This window comes from Lipophrys pholis, assembly GCF_963383615.2.
Source record: "Lipophrys pholis genome assembly, chromosome: 19".
Taxonomy (NCBI): domain Eukaryota; kingdom Metazoa; phylum Chordata; class Actinopteri; order Blenniiformes; family Blenniidae; genus Lipophrys; species Lipophrys pholis.
In genome coordinates, this window is record NC_137647.1 from 13,151,906 (window position 1) to 13,169,269 (window position 17,364).

Here is a 17,364-nt window from a genome sequence, read left to right on the forward strand (position 1 = left end):
AAAATAAAAAGCCATTTCCGAAAAATTCAGAATTTTAAAGACAATAGTCAACATGTGCAAAGAGGCAGGGCCTTAGCCTGTTTGTGGAAAAAGTCATCAGATATGACGGAGGATAGAAAACTGAACGTACAATCACAAATCAATAATGCACACAGAGGTTGGTTACAATGTGTGACAACACAACACCATACACTGCACAAGAGGTTCACTTAGTGACAACAAAATTCAAAATAGTGGATAAATATACAGCAGAATATAAGTATATCACTGTTCTTACTCAGGCACAGTCCTCCCGAAAACATAGAAAGGGAATGTAAAAACAACAGGATCTGTGTTTAAAACATGTCGGTTTGGCACACACATGGAAAAAATATTCAGAAATAAGGCGAGAAAATAACACGTTAAAGGATAAGATGTGAGGCAACAAAGGAACGTATTACAGGTAGAGGAGTGAAGCACTTTGAACATAACATATGACACATAACGGTACCTCTCGTGGAACCAGATGTTCAGGAAAAGAGGATTTTTTGCAGCAACTAATGGGAGTCCCGATACCACAGACTTAGCTTCATCTTTACAAGTGTGAGCAGCAGCTGTGTTCCAGCCGGTTCAGGAGCACACTGACAATTCATTTACAAGTGGACTGAATCAAACTGGAAATTTACATACATCTCCCAGATCCCAGAAAAATCTGACCGCTTTGGAAAATATCTACAGAACAACACTTGGTTTTACATTCACACAATCAGACGCGCACAACAATCGGAAAGGGTGTTCAATCAGACTCCGGGAATAACAGCAGAGCCGTGTGACCACAGTGCTCGTACAAGCGGACAGAAAACACACACACAGACGCGCACACACAACACAAACCGAGCTAAATGTCCCCACCACCCCTTTGTATTCAACGGCTCTCGCTGACAGTTTCAACAGTTTTGCCCGAGCATTAGTAACTATCCCCAGCAGCCGTTCTTTGTAAAAAGCCCACTTTGCAGCCGCTTCCTGCAGACGTTACCTTTACACACGCGTCACAGTATTCTGAAGATCACTTAAATACGGCAGTGACAGTCTTAGGAGGATCTAGGGTGAAGACAGCAAAGCTACAGGTTGAAATGCAATGAAAGAAATTAAACATGCCCGGCTTCACTTTGTTTTGATTTTTTTTTTTTTTTTTTTTTTACAAATTCATACAACTTAAGGTTAAAATGCTATTTTTGGAGTAAGAAATAGTTGGTTTGATTTTTCAAGCCACATCTGTTTGCAATGTTAGTGATTGCAGCTTTGATCAATGATGCCATCAGGTGTTTATGCCATCTAGGCAGCAGCAGTGTCTGACAGAGTGTGCTTTGTGTGTGTGTGTGTGTGTGTGTGTGTGTGTGTGTGTGTGTGTGTGTGTGTGTGTGTACAACACACATTCAAAAGAGTATGCAGCAATGTGTGTGCACTCGCAGATTGACAAGATCTATATACATGTGTCAGGTGTAGTGTGTGTGTGTGTGTGTGTGTGTGTGTGTGTGTGTGTGTGTGTGTGTGTGTGTGTGTGTGTGTGTGTGTGTGTGTGTGTGGGAGTGAGATCAATGTGATCAGCCCACATCTGTTTTTTTTTAATCTGTGGTTAGTTGTCACCCGACTCGGTGGTGAAGAGGACCCTCTGGTCAGTTCTGGCCAGCTTGGCAGGAGGCTCCAGAGACTCTTCTCCGAGCACGACTGCGTCCGGAGGAAGAGTCAGCTCCTGGCCTTCGTCGTCACTCTCCTCCTCTTCCTCTTCTTCTTCCTCTGCCATGGAAAGGTGAACGAAAGGTTACAAACAATGCTTGGGGCATGACTGTCAGTGAGAGATAACAGAGTAAAGCAGCGCAGACCTTTGTCGGGGTCCAGCTGGTTCAAGCCTCGGCCTAAACTGGCAAACTGATGATAAGAAAGGAAGAGGTTAGTATTATAAATAAAGCCTAATATCATAGCATCAGTTTATTAATGAGAGTTTATTCAGGGTCATACCTCCCCCATAACAGCAATTGGAGTTTCTCCTTTAGCCTGGGCGACCCTGTGCTCTATAAGGTAGTACATGTACTCATCGTACAGCAGGCGGATTAGGTGAAAGGATCCAAAACTGGCCGCACTCCTCAGGGTAAGGTCTCTGATCACCATGGAGCTGGACAGCAGAACACGGTGGATAAGCCACATTTAAAAACACATAAATCATATTTCTCTTGGAAGTACAGTTTACCACTGTCTACAGATAGATGCAGATAAAATCCTCCTTTATCTCAGCTAAACTCATAGTGAGTGGTTCCTCATTCGGAAGAAAGCAGAACAAAAAAGAGGAGGCTGTATTCTAGTTTTGTGTTCACGATGAACCAAAAGGTACATGGATGAATAGTGGATCATTTCTGCAATAATGTGATTCAGGGACTTTTCGGTTGGTGTTTCCACAGGCTGTTTTATGAATGATTGAACGTATCAATGAAGCAACACCTTTCTTTTGAACCAAGGTGTAAAACAAAAAAAAGGAGTAATAAGAAGTGACCCTAATGCATTCCTGTCTGTATTTTTTACTTTTCTATTATCTTAAATCGGTATACGTACACATAGGTATACACTGGAAAACCATCCTTCAACCCAGAATTCCACATTCACAAATACAATTCATATAAAAGTGGAAAGCCCACTTTAGTAAGTCCCACTTTAACTAGAAACATTTACATAAGGAGGGAAATTGAAACAGCTCAACCCATTTTTCTGCTTTAACAATTTGTCTAAATGTTGTTTATAGCTAGTTTTTTACTTTTCTAATTGTACTTACTGTTTTCAATACAATGATCTTTTAGCAAGTTCTTGCTTGTCTGCATAAAGTATTTTGAGTTGTCTTGCTGATGAAATGTGCTATCGAAATGACGCTATTCAAGCTGCACTTGTACAAACGACCCATTGACAGCTTCATGATCGCACCTGTAAAAAGACCACTTCAGAAGAAAGAGCTTGGCGGCCTTTGGGAAGGCGGAGCTGTGTTGGTAGGGCTTTAGGACCTGGGAGACGACCCCGTCGAGCCACGCTGCCCACTGCTCCAACGAGTTCTGCTGCTGCAGGGTCAGCTTAAAGTCCTGCTCCAGCCGCTGAACAACTCTGTCTTCACAGCGGCACACCCATGAGGCCTGCTCCTGAAGACACAAGGCGTGATGAGATTAAAAATGTGGATCAGTCTGTTGCACCTGGATTTCGGTACATCAGTACAAGGCAGAAGGCTGACTTCATGCTTACACACATTTAACCTAATTAAAAACTCACCTTGCCAGGTAAAGAGTTGCCAAGAGTGCTAACCACCATACAACCATGCAGCTTATGACTCAATCACTCCCAAATTTCATACGACATTACATGAACACTGCCCGGGCTAATGGTCACGGGTTTGACCAACCTGGACGTTTGCAAAGTCAACACGGTTAAGGTCGGACAGCATCTGGTTGATCTGGGCTGTGTTCTGGAGGACGGCGCGGGCAGCCTGTGCTAGATGATTCAGACTGGTGTAGCGACGGAGGGTCTGAGCAAACGCATTAGCTGATGTGACCTGCGAGCACAAGGAGGAGCAGAGTGACTTGATTAGTCCAACTGTGGGAGAATAACCTCCATAAACACATAAGTTCACCGAACATTGCCACAATCTCGACAGTCGTAGTCCATTTGGCATGCCCATTATCTAAAAACGGTATGATGAGACAAGTTGTTCATAATAGGCGGTTTTCCGATGAGTGATTAGATTTAATATATTGCTGGGTTAATTATACAAACACCTGCAATGACTAGCACAGACACATCAACTGTGACCTAACAGAAGGGGATTGTACCTTGATGCGGACCATTTCCTCAGGGATGTTCATCATGGCGTTGGTCAGCCAGCTCTCAAGACTCTTGGCAAAGTTTCGGATGGCTTGTGTTAAGGCACCTGCGGGGAGCAGTGAGGGCAAAAGTCATTGCAGAGAACATTATCACTTTATTAGCCTCTGACATTTTCAAATCAAACACCAATCTAAATGTCATAATCTTTGCTTGAGGAACAGATTTCTTGATCATATATTTGATCATTAGATTTCCAGGTTGTCCAAATTAATTGGAAGTGTAAAACAGTCTGAAAATCATGTATTTGGCAGCATTGTGGAAGACTGAAAACCCCAACGATTCTAAAATAGAATAATGCAAGCTCTGACAAAAAACGTAATAGAAAGAGAAAGACAGAAGTGCAACTGCCAGTGATGGGCCAGAGCAGAACACTTTGTTACTACGGAGCTTGAATAAACCAGTAGAGAACCATAACAACAACAAAAATGATGAATTATTTGTAATATCAGGATGATTAATGTGCTTCTGTAGGTCAGTTCTGAATCTAACTAATTCTGGATAGAAAAACAGTTTCAGATTATCTATCCTTGTTTTTACAATTGGAAAAATATCCATTTTAACTCCTCATGATTCTTGTCAGAATATCACTGTAAATTTACTAAGCAGCCATTCTTCTTACTGGGAATGGGTCTGAGGACATCAGGGATAAGGATCTCCACCAGACCCTGGTACAGGCTGTTGTCACAGTCGCGGCTCCAGCGCAGCACAGGCTCATATTTGCACAGCAACACCAGGCAGGATTTAGGGAGTCGCTTCTCTGACTCATCATGCCTGCAAACAAAGAGAAGGTCTGAATGGAAATAGTACTGTTACAGCTATTGGGAGGACTTTCTGGCAATGTATGGGACCAGTCTGAATTTTGAATCTTTAAATTGAACCACTCACACGGCCAGTGTTGCATCTCCGCTCTGACTTTGGCTAAACCTCCAGAAGGTCTTCCAGAGAGTCTCCACCAGGGTAAATTGCAGGTTGACCATCACATCCAGTATAGCCTGAAAAAACATAGGAAAAGCTTTTCTTTTTTTTTCTATCTGGTTTCAGTAAACATTATCATATTCATAGATTGTCAGTGCAAGATAATCCTGCAACTTTTTCACTTACAACTGAAGGGTAAAACCCAGGTAATTACCTCACAGTGTTCTCTGTAAAGCAGCTGAAAGCTCTTTATGTGCTCGAGCTCAATGCCCTCTGGCAAAGACTTCCCTTGGAGATCGATGTCTGGGAACTCTGGGAGAGCTCGGGATGCATCTAGACACAGGACACCAGAACACTTAAATAAATTACATTCACATTTGAAATGCGCATGAGCTTTGAATATAAATAGTGTTTTCAGAGACACGAGTGTCTCTATTCTTTACACGTCCAAATAATAAACTGAATCAACATATTTTCATGCCGGTCATATATACGTACATCTACGACTTCTTGAGTGATTATTTTTCACTTTTACATTCTGTTTGATCATTGTTTACTGAGCTCACCGAGGAACTGCTGGTACTGCTGAACCTGGGTGCTGATGTCCACATGTCCTGACCCCTGCTGCTGCTGCTGCTGCTGCGCTGTCCCCGACGCCGTGCCATTGGTCATTCCTTCCACTTTATGCACAGGCTTCAACCTGATTGGAAGAGAGGCAAAAATGTGCATTAAACATTTAGGACTAGACAAAGGCAATAAATAATACAGTGAAATAAAATGGTCACTCGGGCTCATCATAGGCCTGGCAGGTGCCTGGAGCCACGGCAGGACGAAAAGAACATGTGTAGTGCGGAAGGGGGAAGGAGGAAAAATAAACTGTCTAGGACAAAACAATATGGAGGGCATTGATTGAAATGAGAAGAAAGAATAAATGCTGCAGTGGTATGATGATAGAGGAGGTGTGTGTGTGTGCGTGTGTGTGTGTGGGTATATACCTTTGTTTCTGTGAAAACGGCTGTTGCCTCATGGCCAGATGTTGTTGGTCCTCCATCAGACGGAGGAGTGAAGAGCCTGCCTTGATTCTCAGCCCATAATAGTGGTATTTAGAATTGCCCCTGGTGGGAACAAATAAAACGTGTTATTACAAAATCCTTTACCTGTATTAGCAAGCACGCAAACAATTTTAATCAAAGCAGAGGAGCGTTAATGTTCTCACTCCACAAATCCTACAAGTGCTAATAAAATATATTATATTCATTTAAAAAAAAAAAAAAGAAAAGCTCAATGGCATGTTATCTTTAAAACTATCTCATTTAAATCAATTTTAATTCTAAAAAGTTGTTTTTTGACTTGCTTGCTCTACCGTCCTTTGTCAAACTATCTCACCCACACACATGCTGTCCGTCTTTAGCTCTACCCACATATTTTCCTACACGAGGCGAACATGCTGCAATGCTCCAGAGAACGCTATAGATGCTCAGAGAAATATCAAATTATTCTTCAGCTGAAACTTTGGCTGAATCTGCATGCACAATTGATGATCACACATCCAGAGGATACTTGCCATGAAGAATGGCGGAACACACAGCTTGTAAACCATGTAGCATCTCTAGGGCAATCTTATTGTAGGAAGGGAGATTGATTTTCAGATGTGTCTTTTTACTGTTACCAGGCTAGTTAGGGATACCGCTTTAATTTCTATTTACCCATGTAGATACAAATTAAGCACACTCAATGCACAAAGCAGAGTAACGTGAACATGCAGATGGACTGAGTACTTTTAACCAGCTATTTTTCCAGGGGCATCAATAGTTTTATTGTGTCCTACTGTTTGTCATTTGTTTTCTTTTTTTTAATGGATCAGATTTTTGGCTGTCTTGTAGTTAAAGTTCTATAGAAATCACAAAGACAGGATTCATGGTTTGATAGCGTACACCGAGGTATCCATACATTATGTGCACGATCAAGTATCTATATGACCCATTGGATTTCCGATAACTGTGTTTGGCTGTGTGAATAACCAATCTTACCGTGTGCCCAGGCGACGAGTGCGCAGCCCCATGAACACAGATCTAATGAGCTTCCCAAAAGATGCAGCGTTCACAGGCTCCAGCTTCTGCTCCTGGCAGTGCAGCAGGTAGTGACAGTAAAGGGTTGAACGCGGCAGACTCACTCCTTCAGCTGTTTCATAGTTGTCCAGCAACCACTGTACCTGACACACAGGCAATGAAAACAAGAAAATAGCTGGTGCAGTTAGCAAAGCCAACACGTACAGAAACCAAGAAAAGACACCATGGTGTAGGCGCACACAAATGTACGCACAATTAGCAAACACATCACACACATATTCCATTTATTAACCAGTGCATGCACAAACATCTGCCTCATCGTTAAACCATACAAGCACAAACCCATTCATTGTCGGAATCTGTCGATCATTCTGACATGAAAAGACAAATACATTTGTTTGCGTGCCGTGGCATACAACTTTGGTATGCAATGAATCAATGACCTGGAGTACTGATGGGATGTCTGCCAAACACATTTTGGTCATCATTATCATATGAGATTCAATATGATGAATTTGGGATGAATAATATCGTGTTGGGACATTTCAGGCAAATTAAAAATGCCCCTCATCACATGCACTGCAATGATATGGAACTGATGAGGTCATGGTTTGTTTTCCTTAAGAAGGAAATCACAGTTAAAAATAAATACTGTGTCCTACAAGTTGGATAGCGAACAAGTAAGATTTTACATGATCTGTTCCTCATACAAACGTCCAGATTTTTTTAATTGTGCTTTCCACTTGCAAAGAACAAAACAAACTATGACATCATCACTGTGCGCCACCAAGAGGTTACGTGAATGAAAACAAAAGGAGAAGAAATTCCTGCGCTTGGCGCCTCTGCATACCTTCTTGTCTGCCGACGGCACGCTACTCTCCTCGCCTTCTGTAATACTCACAGTGGCTGGGGAGGCGCGGGCGGTGTGTGAGTAGTTCTGACTGTTGCCAGCTGCCCCTCCACTGCTACTACTGCCGAGCATGTAACCCCCCTGGATCACATAGCTGCCTGCCGCGCCACCGTTGGTGCCCCCCCCATCCCCTGACCCGTTGGTGGTACCACCTGCGGTCACCACGGTGGCCCCTCCCCCTGCTGCACTAGTTGGCTGTGCCACAAACATGGACACACCCCCCGTGGTGCCAGTGGTCACTGAGACGGTCAGAGGTGTGCCAGGGGTGGACGGCTGTGAGCCTGAGGTTGGCTGACCTTCGTAGTACTGGGCAGCAGTGGTCTGGGTGTACAGAGGGGTTTCGGTGTACGGGAAAGTGCCGGATCTACTGGATGAGAGACACAGGAAGTTGTGTTAGAGGGCAAGAAAACTGTTGGGGGAAACTCAACAGTAGAAGCAATGTTTTAGAAAACCATTGACATGATTGTATTCTAACATGGTGCTGGTGGTGTAGTTGCTGTCTCCTCCTTCAACATATTGCACTTGGTTGGTGTACACATGTTGCACCGGCACAGTTGTGAGCTGCTGGACCTGAGGAGTGAGCACACAAAAAAAAAAACTTAAACAAAATTTTTAAATTTCTTTTTCAAAATGGTATTCAATGTATCTGACAAGAATTACATACATTTCCTTTCCACTGGTGTTCTGTTCTCTCATCTTTAGAAAAGCAGTTTCTCGTGTAAAGCTGACCTACTTGGAAGGCGTCAGTTGAAGTTAGCTGAGGTAGCTGATCAGGGTATGACACGATAGCTGGAGAAAAGCCTCCTGTGTCTTTCTCAACTTGCATACACGCATACCCTGACTGAAGGGGATCGAAGAAGACGTAGAATGGATTGCTGCAGTGATCAACTACGTAGTTTCTGGGTGCCTGGCTTTCTGCCTGATCTGTCTCATGTAGCTGCAGCTGTTCTTCTAGTCTCATATCCCTCACTAACCTGGCCTCCTCAGTTCTTAGGGGAAGCTGAAATGTAGCAAGTTTGATCAGAAACATAGAAAGCTGACTCGTACTAAGCCAAAGGACAATAAAGTTGTAAAGTCTTCTTTGTGTTAGAGGTCACAGTGACAAGATATTGTATTTTGAGACACAAAAATCTGCAGATTTTAACTCAAGTACGACTGTTAAATTCCATTAATGCATTCAAATTACAAGTCAAAGTGCTGTTGTGGAAAAAAAATACCCAAGTAAACTGCAAAGTATTCTTTCCAAAAATCACCTTCAAACTAAATGTAATCACTTTGTCAATTGCAGCCATTCAAGCAAAATGTACCTGCATAAAATATCTGCATTCAGAGCACATCTGTTATACAAACAATAAAGTCCATAACAATTACTCTAAAGTGATTTGTTTTGCTTACAAATTGATATAAAGCCGGATTTTCATGTGTTAAATCAATAACCATATTGGCCAAAATCTTGCAAAGTAAAGATTTGTCTTCATTGTACTTTCAGATTGAGGCTACATCATTGAATGTAAAAAGAATACACTCAAAAATACAAGTACCCTGAGATAATACCTAATTGAAGTAGTGTCAGAATGTTTTTGGTTACTTGACAAATGAAACCGTGTTTACCTGTGATTTGTTTGTACTTGATTTCAGTAACAGCACAAAAGGTTGCTAGATGTAACTGTGATCATTTGCTGTACTTACCTCCTGTGTGATGTGAACCGGCTGTAGACTGGTAACACTGAGCTGTGTGCCTGGCTCAGTTTTGGCAATCTGGGAGGTGGCCTGCACCACAGATCTCTGTTGGAATGAAGAAACACGGAGTCTTTTGGGGTGAAGGAAAATAAATTGTAAAGTTGTGACTGACTGTGTGTTAACATTTTACCTGTTGAGCAGTTTGTACTTGCTGAACAACTTGAGTGGGAACTCCTGTCTGTATCACAGGTGGAGGGGGGCTGGAGTCCGACACGCTGTCACTCGAGTGGAGGGAGCCCTCTGAAAGATGAAGAGGAAATATGGACCGTTTCACAACTTAGTGATCTTATGTTTCATGTTCATTTGGTGTACAATAGTCTTTCTGTGGACAAATCACTCAATCATTTATCATTCCAACACTTTAATCTATGCTAGGTAGAGTTACTAAGAAGAAAACTGGTAACAATGATGATCGCAAGAAACGGCTTTGGGGTTTTCTTGAACAGGTAAAAATCTAGTGTACGCCTACAATCACTACTTGATATGATGTAATTTTGTTGAATTTTATTGCGAAAATTATAATGAATGCATACATATTTTGGAAAAACATAAATTAACCCCCTCCATAAGAAAATAGACTAGTTTCTGTCACAGTTCCCTTTACTTAGTTCACCAAGACGAGCTTGAAGAGATGCAATGCTCCTATATTTATAACATTTAGATTTTGAATCTCAATGTTAAAAAAAATATATGACATATACCGACACATATTGCCAAAGGAGAGATAAACATGAAGTACTTTCTGAAAGAGCCATATGGATCCAGTAGACATTAGTATGCATTGCTTAAGTAAAGCATTGCTTTTATGCATGTACATTCTAATGCAATGTCCTACAATAAAGCTGTTCATGCAAAAAATATACAGAATATAATATAATGTAATGTAATAGAATATAATAGAATTTAAATACTTAATTAATCCCCAAGGGGAATTCTTCATATGACATTGAGGTATTACCTGTGACTGTTACAACGATGTATTGGGGGGTATTTTGAGAATTTCCAGTCTGTGTTGGGGAGCCTTGAATCTCGGCTGTCACATACTGTGTCTGAGCGGGCTGGGCCTGTGCTGTGGACGGGGTTTGGCTACCAGCTGCAGGTTTCTGAGAGGCGATGGAGGAGGCTTGCTCGGTGGGAGTAGTTTGGCCTGTTGGCGTGACCACTGTGGGAGTGGTCACAGTCGTTTGAATCTCAGCCAAGAACTGAGGGGCCGTTGAGGGAGTGGCACTGGCATCAGGTTGACTTGGTGTGACTGTAACAACAGCCCCCTGAGTTTGGGCTGCTGGCTGGATCTCACCAACATAGCCTGTGGTGGCCATTACAAAAAGTGGAAATCGCCCTAGGCAGAAAAAAAAAAGAAAATTACTAATACATACAGATATTTAATTTCAAACTTGTGAACATATAATCTGCCTATTAAAAGGTAGATGTGTGAAGTCAATATGACATGAGACTCTGAACCCTATTCTTCAATCTGCCACATACAACTTGTATGTGACAGAAGGTGTCATGTTTCCACAGGATACCAGAAAAGAAGTCCAAGTATTAAGCAGCAATCATCAGATCTTTTTTTTTTTTGTCCACTTCAGATTCAATAACTTAAATACTTAAATCATACTTCAACATCCTCCACTGCTTTACATGAGGTGTGTTTGTGAGTTCTACTGTAGCTGACTTTGATAGTGGTGTAGTTCATGGAGGAGAAGAAGAGGAGGACAGTGTGGTGTCTCATTACCTGTAATGTGATCACATAGTCTATGACCTTTCACGTTGGCTAAATCTCTATGCTCTTTTGGCTTTTTAAAGTACCATAGACATGCAGCATGAGAAATGTATTGGTTGTCTTAGTCTACAACGTGAATGTCAAAAGGTTTTCCATAAGTGCCACGTTCCGTGTTAGTAAAACTATAGCTGGGAATTACACCTTCAATCTTCTATTGATTTTTCTGGACTGAATCTTTATTTTGCGGACAAAGGCGTTAAAGTGAAATGAGACTTGCGGAGCACCTGCAGAACGCCTTCCTTCGCCACGCCCCTCCCACGTTAAACGTCTACCACCTGCCACGGCTGCTTTTTGATTAAGATCGTCCCATTAACTGTCGGTTGTTCTAACGCTGCTCCGAAATGCCAACAGAAGGAAATAAAAACGTCCAAGTTGTGAGAGTTCACACTGGACTGCCCCAGATTCTGGCCTCCGTTTTGTGCAGTTAACATTCTGTTCCTGTGTGTTGAGTAGACTGATGGTCGAAAAAAAAAAAATCCACAAACGAGTTAAAGCACCAGGGAGTGCGCACAGCGCGTGCACTTCACAGTCGAGTGGTCATTTGTGGTCATTTGATACATTAGCCGCGTGCAGTGATGAGCACGAGCCTGTCGTGACAGCACCGATGCTAACTATCCAGCGAGGCAGCACGGACTGGAAGCTCACTGGTCTCTACAACAACCGCCATTTTGTACCTATTGCATTTGACATCGCCATAACAACGGCCTGCTTGAGTATGCATCTGTGGCTGCGTCGTCATGGCAGGCGATATTCAGTGTCACTCGACAGAGCAGCGAGCACTAAGTGCGGCATTCAATGAGGGCAGTCGACCGATTATCACAACCACGGCTAGGCTAGCGGGCTAACGCCAGTCAACACTGAGCGGGAGTTGCCTGTTATGGCTACTGAAACAACAAGGGAAAAGGCAATAGCACAAATCAGTGGAAGCACCAGAAGAAATAAAATAATCCCCCAAAATGATAAAAGCCTCACCTCTGGTTCCACGTGTGAATTTCCCACGGGTAAAATATCTTCTTTTAATTTTATGGCGGATTCAGTTGTTGTTGTTGTTGATTCTCGTTGCTGGGTTCTTGTCGCCAGGGCTACCGTGGCTATGGCGCTTCGTCCTCACCAGGGCAACTGTTGCTACCCACCCGCTCCCTGCCCTCCCCCTTCGCTGCGCTGATTGGCTGAGACGTCTTAAAGGCACAGCAGCACGAGAGAAAAAGCCACTACAAAGCCGTCCACGCCCATTTGAGGAGAATCCCTGTCTGATCCCCGTTTTTACAACTATATAGTCTGTGAAGCTAATAGGTTAATCCCAATGCTTCTCACAATTATCCAGGTAATAATGTGACAGTTTCACTCTAAAATCCAAACACTGGATGAAGCCAATGCATGAAATACAGAGGTCTGCAATTATGATAACCAAAAGGCCAAGTGTGTCTCCTCCCACTATATGCCACAACACAAGATATCTAACTTTCAATAAAGTTTTGCAACATATACCTAAGCTGATGTTTTTAGTTGCATCTATATAGATAAGGACAATGTATATCAGGAAACATCACAGGTAAACCAGCAATATGAACAATACGAAATATGAAAGCAATTTATACAGATGTTTTTAAACTTTTTCTCACTCCAAGGTTTACCAAGGGTTACACTCAATAATATATTAGCCTAACATTGATACTAGGATGCGACAAATGATTTAGTTGACAAACTACCAAAAATGTCTTCATTTTAAGTGCCACATTGGTCAACTGGGACTGCAAGACAATTGTCCATTTAAACTTTGTCTGTTAACAGGGTTGCATGGTTGAATAGTGGTTATCACTCTTGCTTCAAAGCAAGACGATCACTGGTTTGATCCCCAGTTCTTCCTGTGTGGAGTTTACATCCATGTGTTTTCCTTCATTATCTAAAGGGATATTTCATCTTAATCGGCCATCCGACATTGTATTTGGGAGAGTCTCAGATTATGTATTTTCCCTGTGATGGACTGTGATGGACTGGTTACCTGCCCAGGGTCTACCTTGCTTTCACCCATTTTCAGCTGGGATTGGCTTTAGCTCTGTGCAAATTAAATTTTGGATGAAGTGGTATTGAAAATGGATGTGTTATTTTAATTTGTTTTTACATGTAGTTTTGATAAAGCAACTGGGAGTCCCCACAGAGCACTCTGACATGCGGCAGATGCTATAATTTTATTTATTTTCTTGTTGATGACACACATACGCATTAAAGCTCAGCCGTGAATGGACTCAGTGTCTTAAAATTAGACTTAACTACTCAACATCAGTGATCTTATTCCAATTGTTTTTGTTTATACCTTATGTCTCCCTTCATGCTGGATCCATTTCATAAATATTCCAGACCCATACTAACTTTATCAAATACACATCAAGCATCTACGCCAAGCAAACAAAGAAGGTTGGTCAACAAGACAATACAGGCTGCTTTATATAAATCTTAGAGGACATGCTAGATATGAAAGCCCAAGAAACAAACCCCCCAAAAAAATTACAATTGCTGCATTCAAAATTATAATAGTAATTGCTAAACCTATTTAATTCACCTAATATTTAAATGGTCAGAAGCTTTTTGATTATGCTGCCACGACATGCACAGGTCACGTCCATGATGATGTGTAAATGAGTGTCAAGGTGAACACCCTCCTAAAATGCCATTTTGTTTGCTTCATCATCGCATTAATTACCAATTCATGATCTCTATTGTGGTATTCCAAATGACTGACCTTTGACTATATGGATACTCAGATAAAATTTGTTTTAATTTGGTCAGACTCATAGTAACACTTCTACGTTATCGGACTTTGAAAATGTCACAGGTTCTGTCTCAGTTTATCCAGCTCACCTTTGGCTCAGAGCAGACAGGATAGGTGATTTTCAAGAGAGAGAGAGGAAAACAATACATGACAAAGTTATACAGAACCATGAATACATTATGGCAAAGTTCATGTAATTAATAATGTTGCAAATATTGCGATCTGCCACATGAAATTATATCAATCTCTTCATGAAAATCAACCAAAATTTGTAAACAGACCTGAAACATTCATTGTTCAAGTACCGTATTAGCGGCTTACCATAGTAAATGTTTGCTATTTTGAATACTAACTCTTTCTTCTAAAAATTAATGTTTGTCGTTTGTTCCCAAGTGTTATGTTATATGCACACTGATAAAGTCTTTACGCTTACGTTATGTAATTGTTTTCTCAATGCTTAATTTATTTAATTGAATGAGCTTAAAAGAACAATACACAACACAGACAAAAATGCACAGTTTGTGAAACAACCATTTTGCAAACGTATGTTTTCCTATTTAGCGTCTGTGGGGATAGAACTATAAAAGATGTGTGTGCTGAGTGCCATTTTTGTGCAGTGTCTTGCTGTCTCTCTTCTTTGTCTGGATATGCTTTCCTTACAAAATCCATGACTGTAGGGCCTTTTATTAGATATGGCCTAGAGGGATCTGGTTAAATCAGAATATTGACATTGAAGATGACAAAGGTACGTCACAAACTGAAACATAATTTGATCACAGAGGCCTCCAACACGTTGGTTAATTATGCCACCTTTGGTCTGCTTTTTGTTTCCATAAAGGTCTCTGACTGTATCGCCCTTTCAGATCTGTTCATCTTGCGAAGAAGGACTGCCTGCGCACTGAGCACGCTGTTCATTCGGGGCTCTATACCCCTTTATAAACCATGTCTGGCGAACCTAAAAAGTCATAGCTCAGAGAATCAGGCAGACTGAGAGTCAGAAACTCGTCAAGCCTAAAAACGTTCTCCTAATTCACATTTTTCATTTTTAGCTTAATTTGCTCGTGGTAATATGTGGAAAGCCGCCGTGTTGGCTGTGTTTCTGCTTGTGGCTGGAGTTCAACCCATGGAAGATCCATCATATGGGGTGAAGCTCTGCGGTCGTGAGTTCATCCGGGCAGTCATCTTCACTTGTGGAGGTTCTCGATGGAAACGGTCACTCATGAGTACAGGTAGGACTGAACTTTCGTCAATTTAAGAGTGTTTATATAGTTACATTTTGAATGCCATCCTGTTGTAATGTTCAGTGTTGTCTATTTTGGTCACTAAATAATACATTGTGTAGATCAAATCATCATCAAAAACAGAATATTGTTATACTCAGGAATCTTGCAGTATTTATTGTATATTTGTGACAGACTTTTCAACATTACTTCTGGAGGTCATTTGTTGTAAATGAAAATGCAACGCAAAGTATGTAATTCACATGGGGTTGAATCTATCTCAGCCAACACAGAGCAAAAGGTAGGGTACACCGCGGACAGCACGGAAAGATATTGCAGATTAAATACAAAGTAACAGACAATCGCACAAAGGCATATTTGCATCTCTCGGCTATCTGTACGTAACCTATTTGATGGAAAAACTAGCCTATTTACCAGAAGAAATCCCACTCATTCACAGAAAGAACACGCAAACCTCAAAAAAGAAAGGTTGCTCAAGTAGCAAGTTTAAGCTTAAAGACCATTTTACCATGAGGCAAAAGTGCTAACAAAACTATTACTATGCCACTCAGGCAATAACTAAATGAAAGAAAATACATGAAAATGAAATATGATGGACAAACCTGTCATAATTGATTGTTTTAAATGTCTTGGTTGGCTTCTAAATTACTATATGCAAGGGTTAGTTTTTTTTCTCAGCTGTCAAATATAATGCATTGGTCTATGTAATCAGAATAAATTCTCCTAAATATAGATATTGGACTTTTTTGTAACTTTGTTGTGAAAATGGTAAAGTATGACCACGTTCAAATACTTGATTTGCTCTTCTTTTTTTTTTAGAAGATGTCTCAGAGGATCCATTCAGCTCACATCAGGAGGACTCCTCAGAGGGCTTGAGTCCGGACGCTGTGTTGGAGAGTCTCCTCCAAAGAAACAGAGATCTGAGCTACACATCCAGAGACAACCATAAGAGTCTGTTCAGAAGGCCTGCCCGGTCTTTTGTAACTGAAGAGATCCTGGAAGCTCTGCGCAAAGCTGATCGTAAAGGCCGGGATGTCGTTGTAGGTCTGTCCAATGCCTGCTGCAAGTGGGGCTGTAGTAAGAGTGAAATCAGCTCCCTTTGTTGAAACAAGGATAAGATAGGCAATCTAATTGCATTCATTGGCTGACATGATCTATTAATTAATCGACAAACTGACGCACACACTTGTTGTCTTCATTTCTCACAAGTCTTCAGTAATTTTATACACTGTGTTTTAATTTGAAAAATTTTTTGCACTTTCTTTTTTAAGTATATATAAATCTATGTGTGTGTCTTTCTGTAAACAATGCATTTTCATCTCTGAAAAAAGAAAACCTGGCTGATTTTGTTGATGTTGTTGAATTGTAAATGCTGCAACTTATGAAGACTCAAGGAAATAAAATTCTTTATTAAAATAATTTGACAACAACTGCATAAAAAGTCTCCCGTTATGTATAATAAGATCTTAGTGTGGGGCTGCACGGTGGGGCAGTGGTTAGCCTCACAGTGAGTATGTTCGGGTTCAAATATCAGCAAGGCCTTTCTGTGTGGAGTTTGTATGTGTGTGCCGATTTCCTCCCACTGCGTTTTCATCCCACAGACCAAAAAGAAACATTGATTTGTGAACCTATATTGCCACAAAATGTGAGTGTGTGAGTTGTCTGTTTTTGTGTCTTTGCCCTGGCAACTTTATTCTGCCCTCAACTCAACTTTTCGATTCACTGCTTCCATTTCAACATAAATATTTTGGCTTTATGATCCCTGCATTCTATAAACTTGCCCAACACTCATTTTAACCTGTTAAGATTATTCAGTTATACTGAAGGGATCAAACCAGCTGATGTTAACATTAAATACTGAAAGTACATAAATGATGAATATGACCACTCCCTGTTCCCTTTTCAGAAACCCCAAGGTTATCATAACATTTTTTTTTTTTACATTTAAGAAATAACAATCTCTGACTGAAAACTAGTTTGAAGTTAAAACATAATCTCTGCAATTGCAGATACAATTGGTGTATCCGTGGTGACATAGTATT

General features: G+C 41.1%; 2 protein-coding genes across 2 annotated transcripts; one reads left to right on the plus strand and one right to left on the minus strand.

Moving 5' to 3' along the window:
• Positions 1 to 1,179: 1,179 nt before the first annotated feature.
• rfx1a (regulatory factor X, 1a (influences HLA class II expression)) lies at positions 1,180 to 12,428 on the minus strand. Its single transcript, XM_080487277.1, has 18 exons — positions 12,284 to 12,428; positions 10,487 to 10,867; positions 9,659 to 9,768; positions 9,478 to 9,573; positions 8,264 to 8,358; positions 7,729 to 8,155; positions 6,840 to 7,015; positions 5,805 to 5,924; positions 5,376 to 5,509; positions 5,024 to 5,142; positions 4,780 to 4,886; positions 4,514 to 4,665; positions 3,843 to 3,940; positions 3,416 to 3,565; positions 2,950 to 3,158; positions 1,999 to 2,152; positions 1,863 to 1,908; positions 1,180 to 1,776 (listed from the first exon to the last, which is right to left on the minus strand). Exons 2-18 carry the CDS (start codon positions 10,845 to 10,847, stop codon positions 1,616 to 1,618), a joined length of 2,715 nt encoding a protein of 904 aa, XP_080343403.1. The 5' UTR covers positions 10,848 to 10,867; positions 12,284 to 12,428; the 3' UTR covers positions 1,180 to 1,615.
• Positions 12,429 to 15,150: 2,722 nt separating this feature from the next.
• Positions 15,151 to 16,428, plus strand: rln3a (relaxin 3a; the record flags this gene model as incomplete). Its single annotated transcript, XM_080487238.1, has 2 exons — positions 15,151 to 15,310; positions 16,142 to 16,428. The coding sequence occupies 2 exons, from the start codon at positions 15,151 to 15,153 to the stop codon at positions 16,426 to 16,428; spliced, it is 447 nt and encodes a 148-aa protein (XP_080343364.1).
• Positions 16,429 to 17,364: the final 936 nt, after the last annotated feature.

Excerpts from the sequence above, each read along its gene's own strand:
- rfx1a (XM_080487277.1), bottom strand. The coding sequence starts at position 10,847 with ATGGCCACCACAGGCTATGTTGGTGAGATCCAGCCAGCAGCCCAAACT. Across the intron at positions 4,887-5,023 it reads TTTACAGAGAACACTGTGAG|GCTATACTGGATGTGATGGT; the intron begins GTAATTACCTGG and ends ATGTTTTTTCAG. Across the intron at positions 3,566-3,842 it reads AGGAAATGGTCCGCATCAAG|GTCACATCAGCTAATGCGTT; the intron begins GTACAATCCCCT and ends TTGTGCTCGCAG.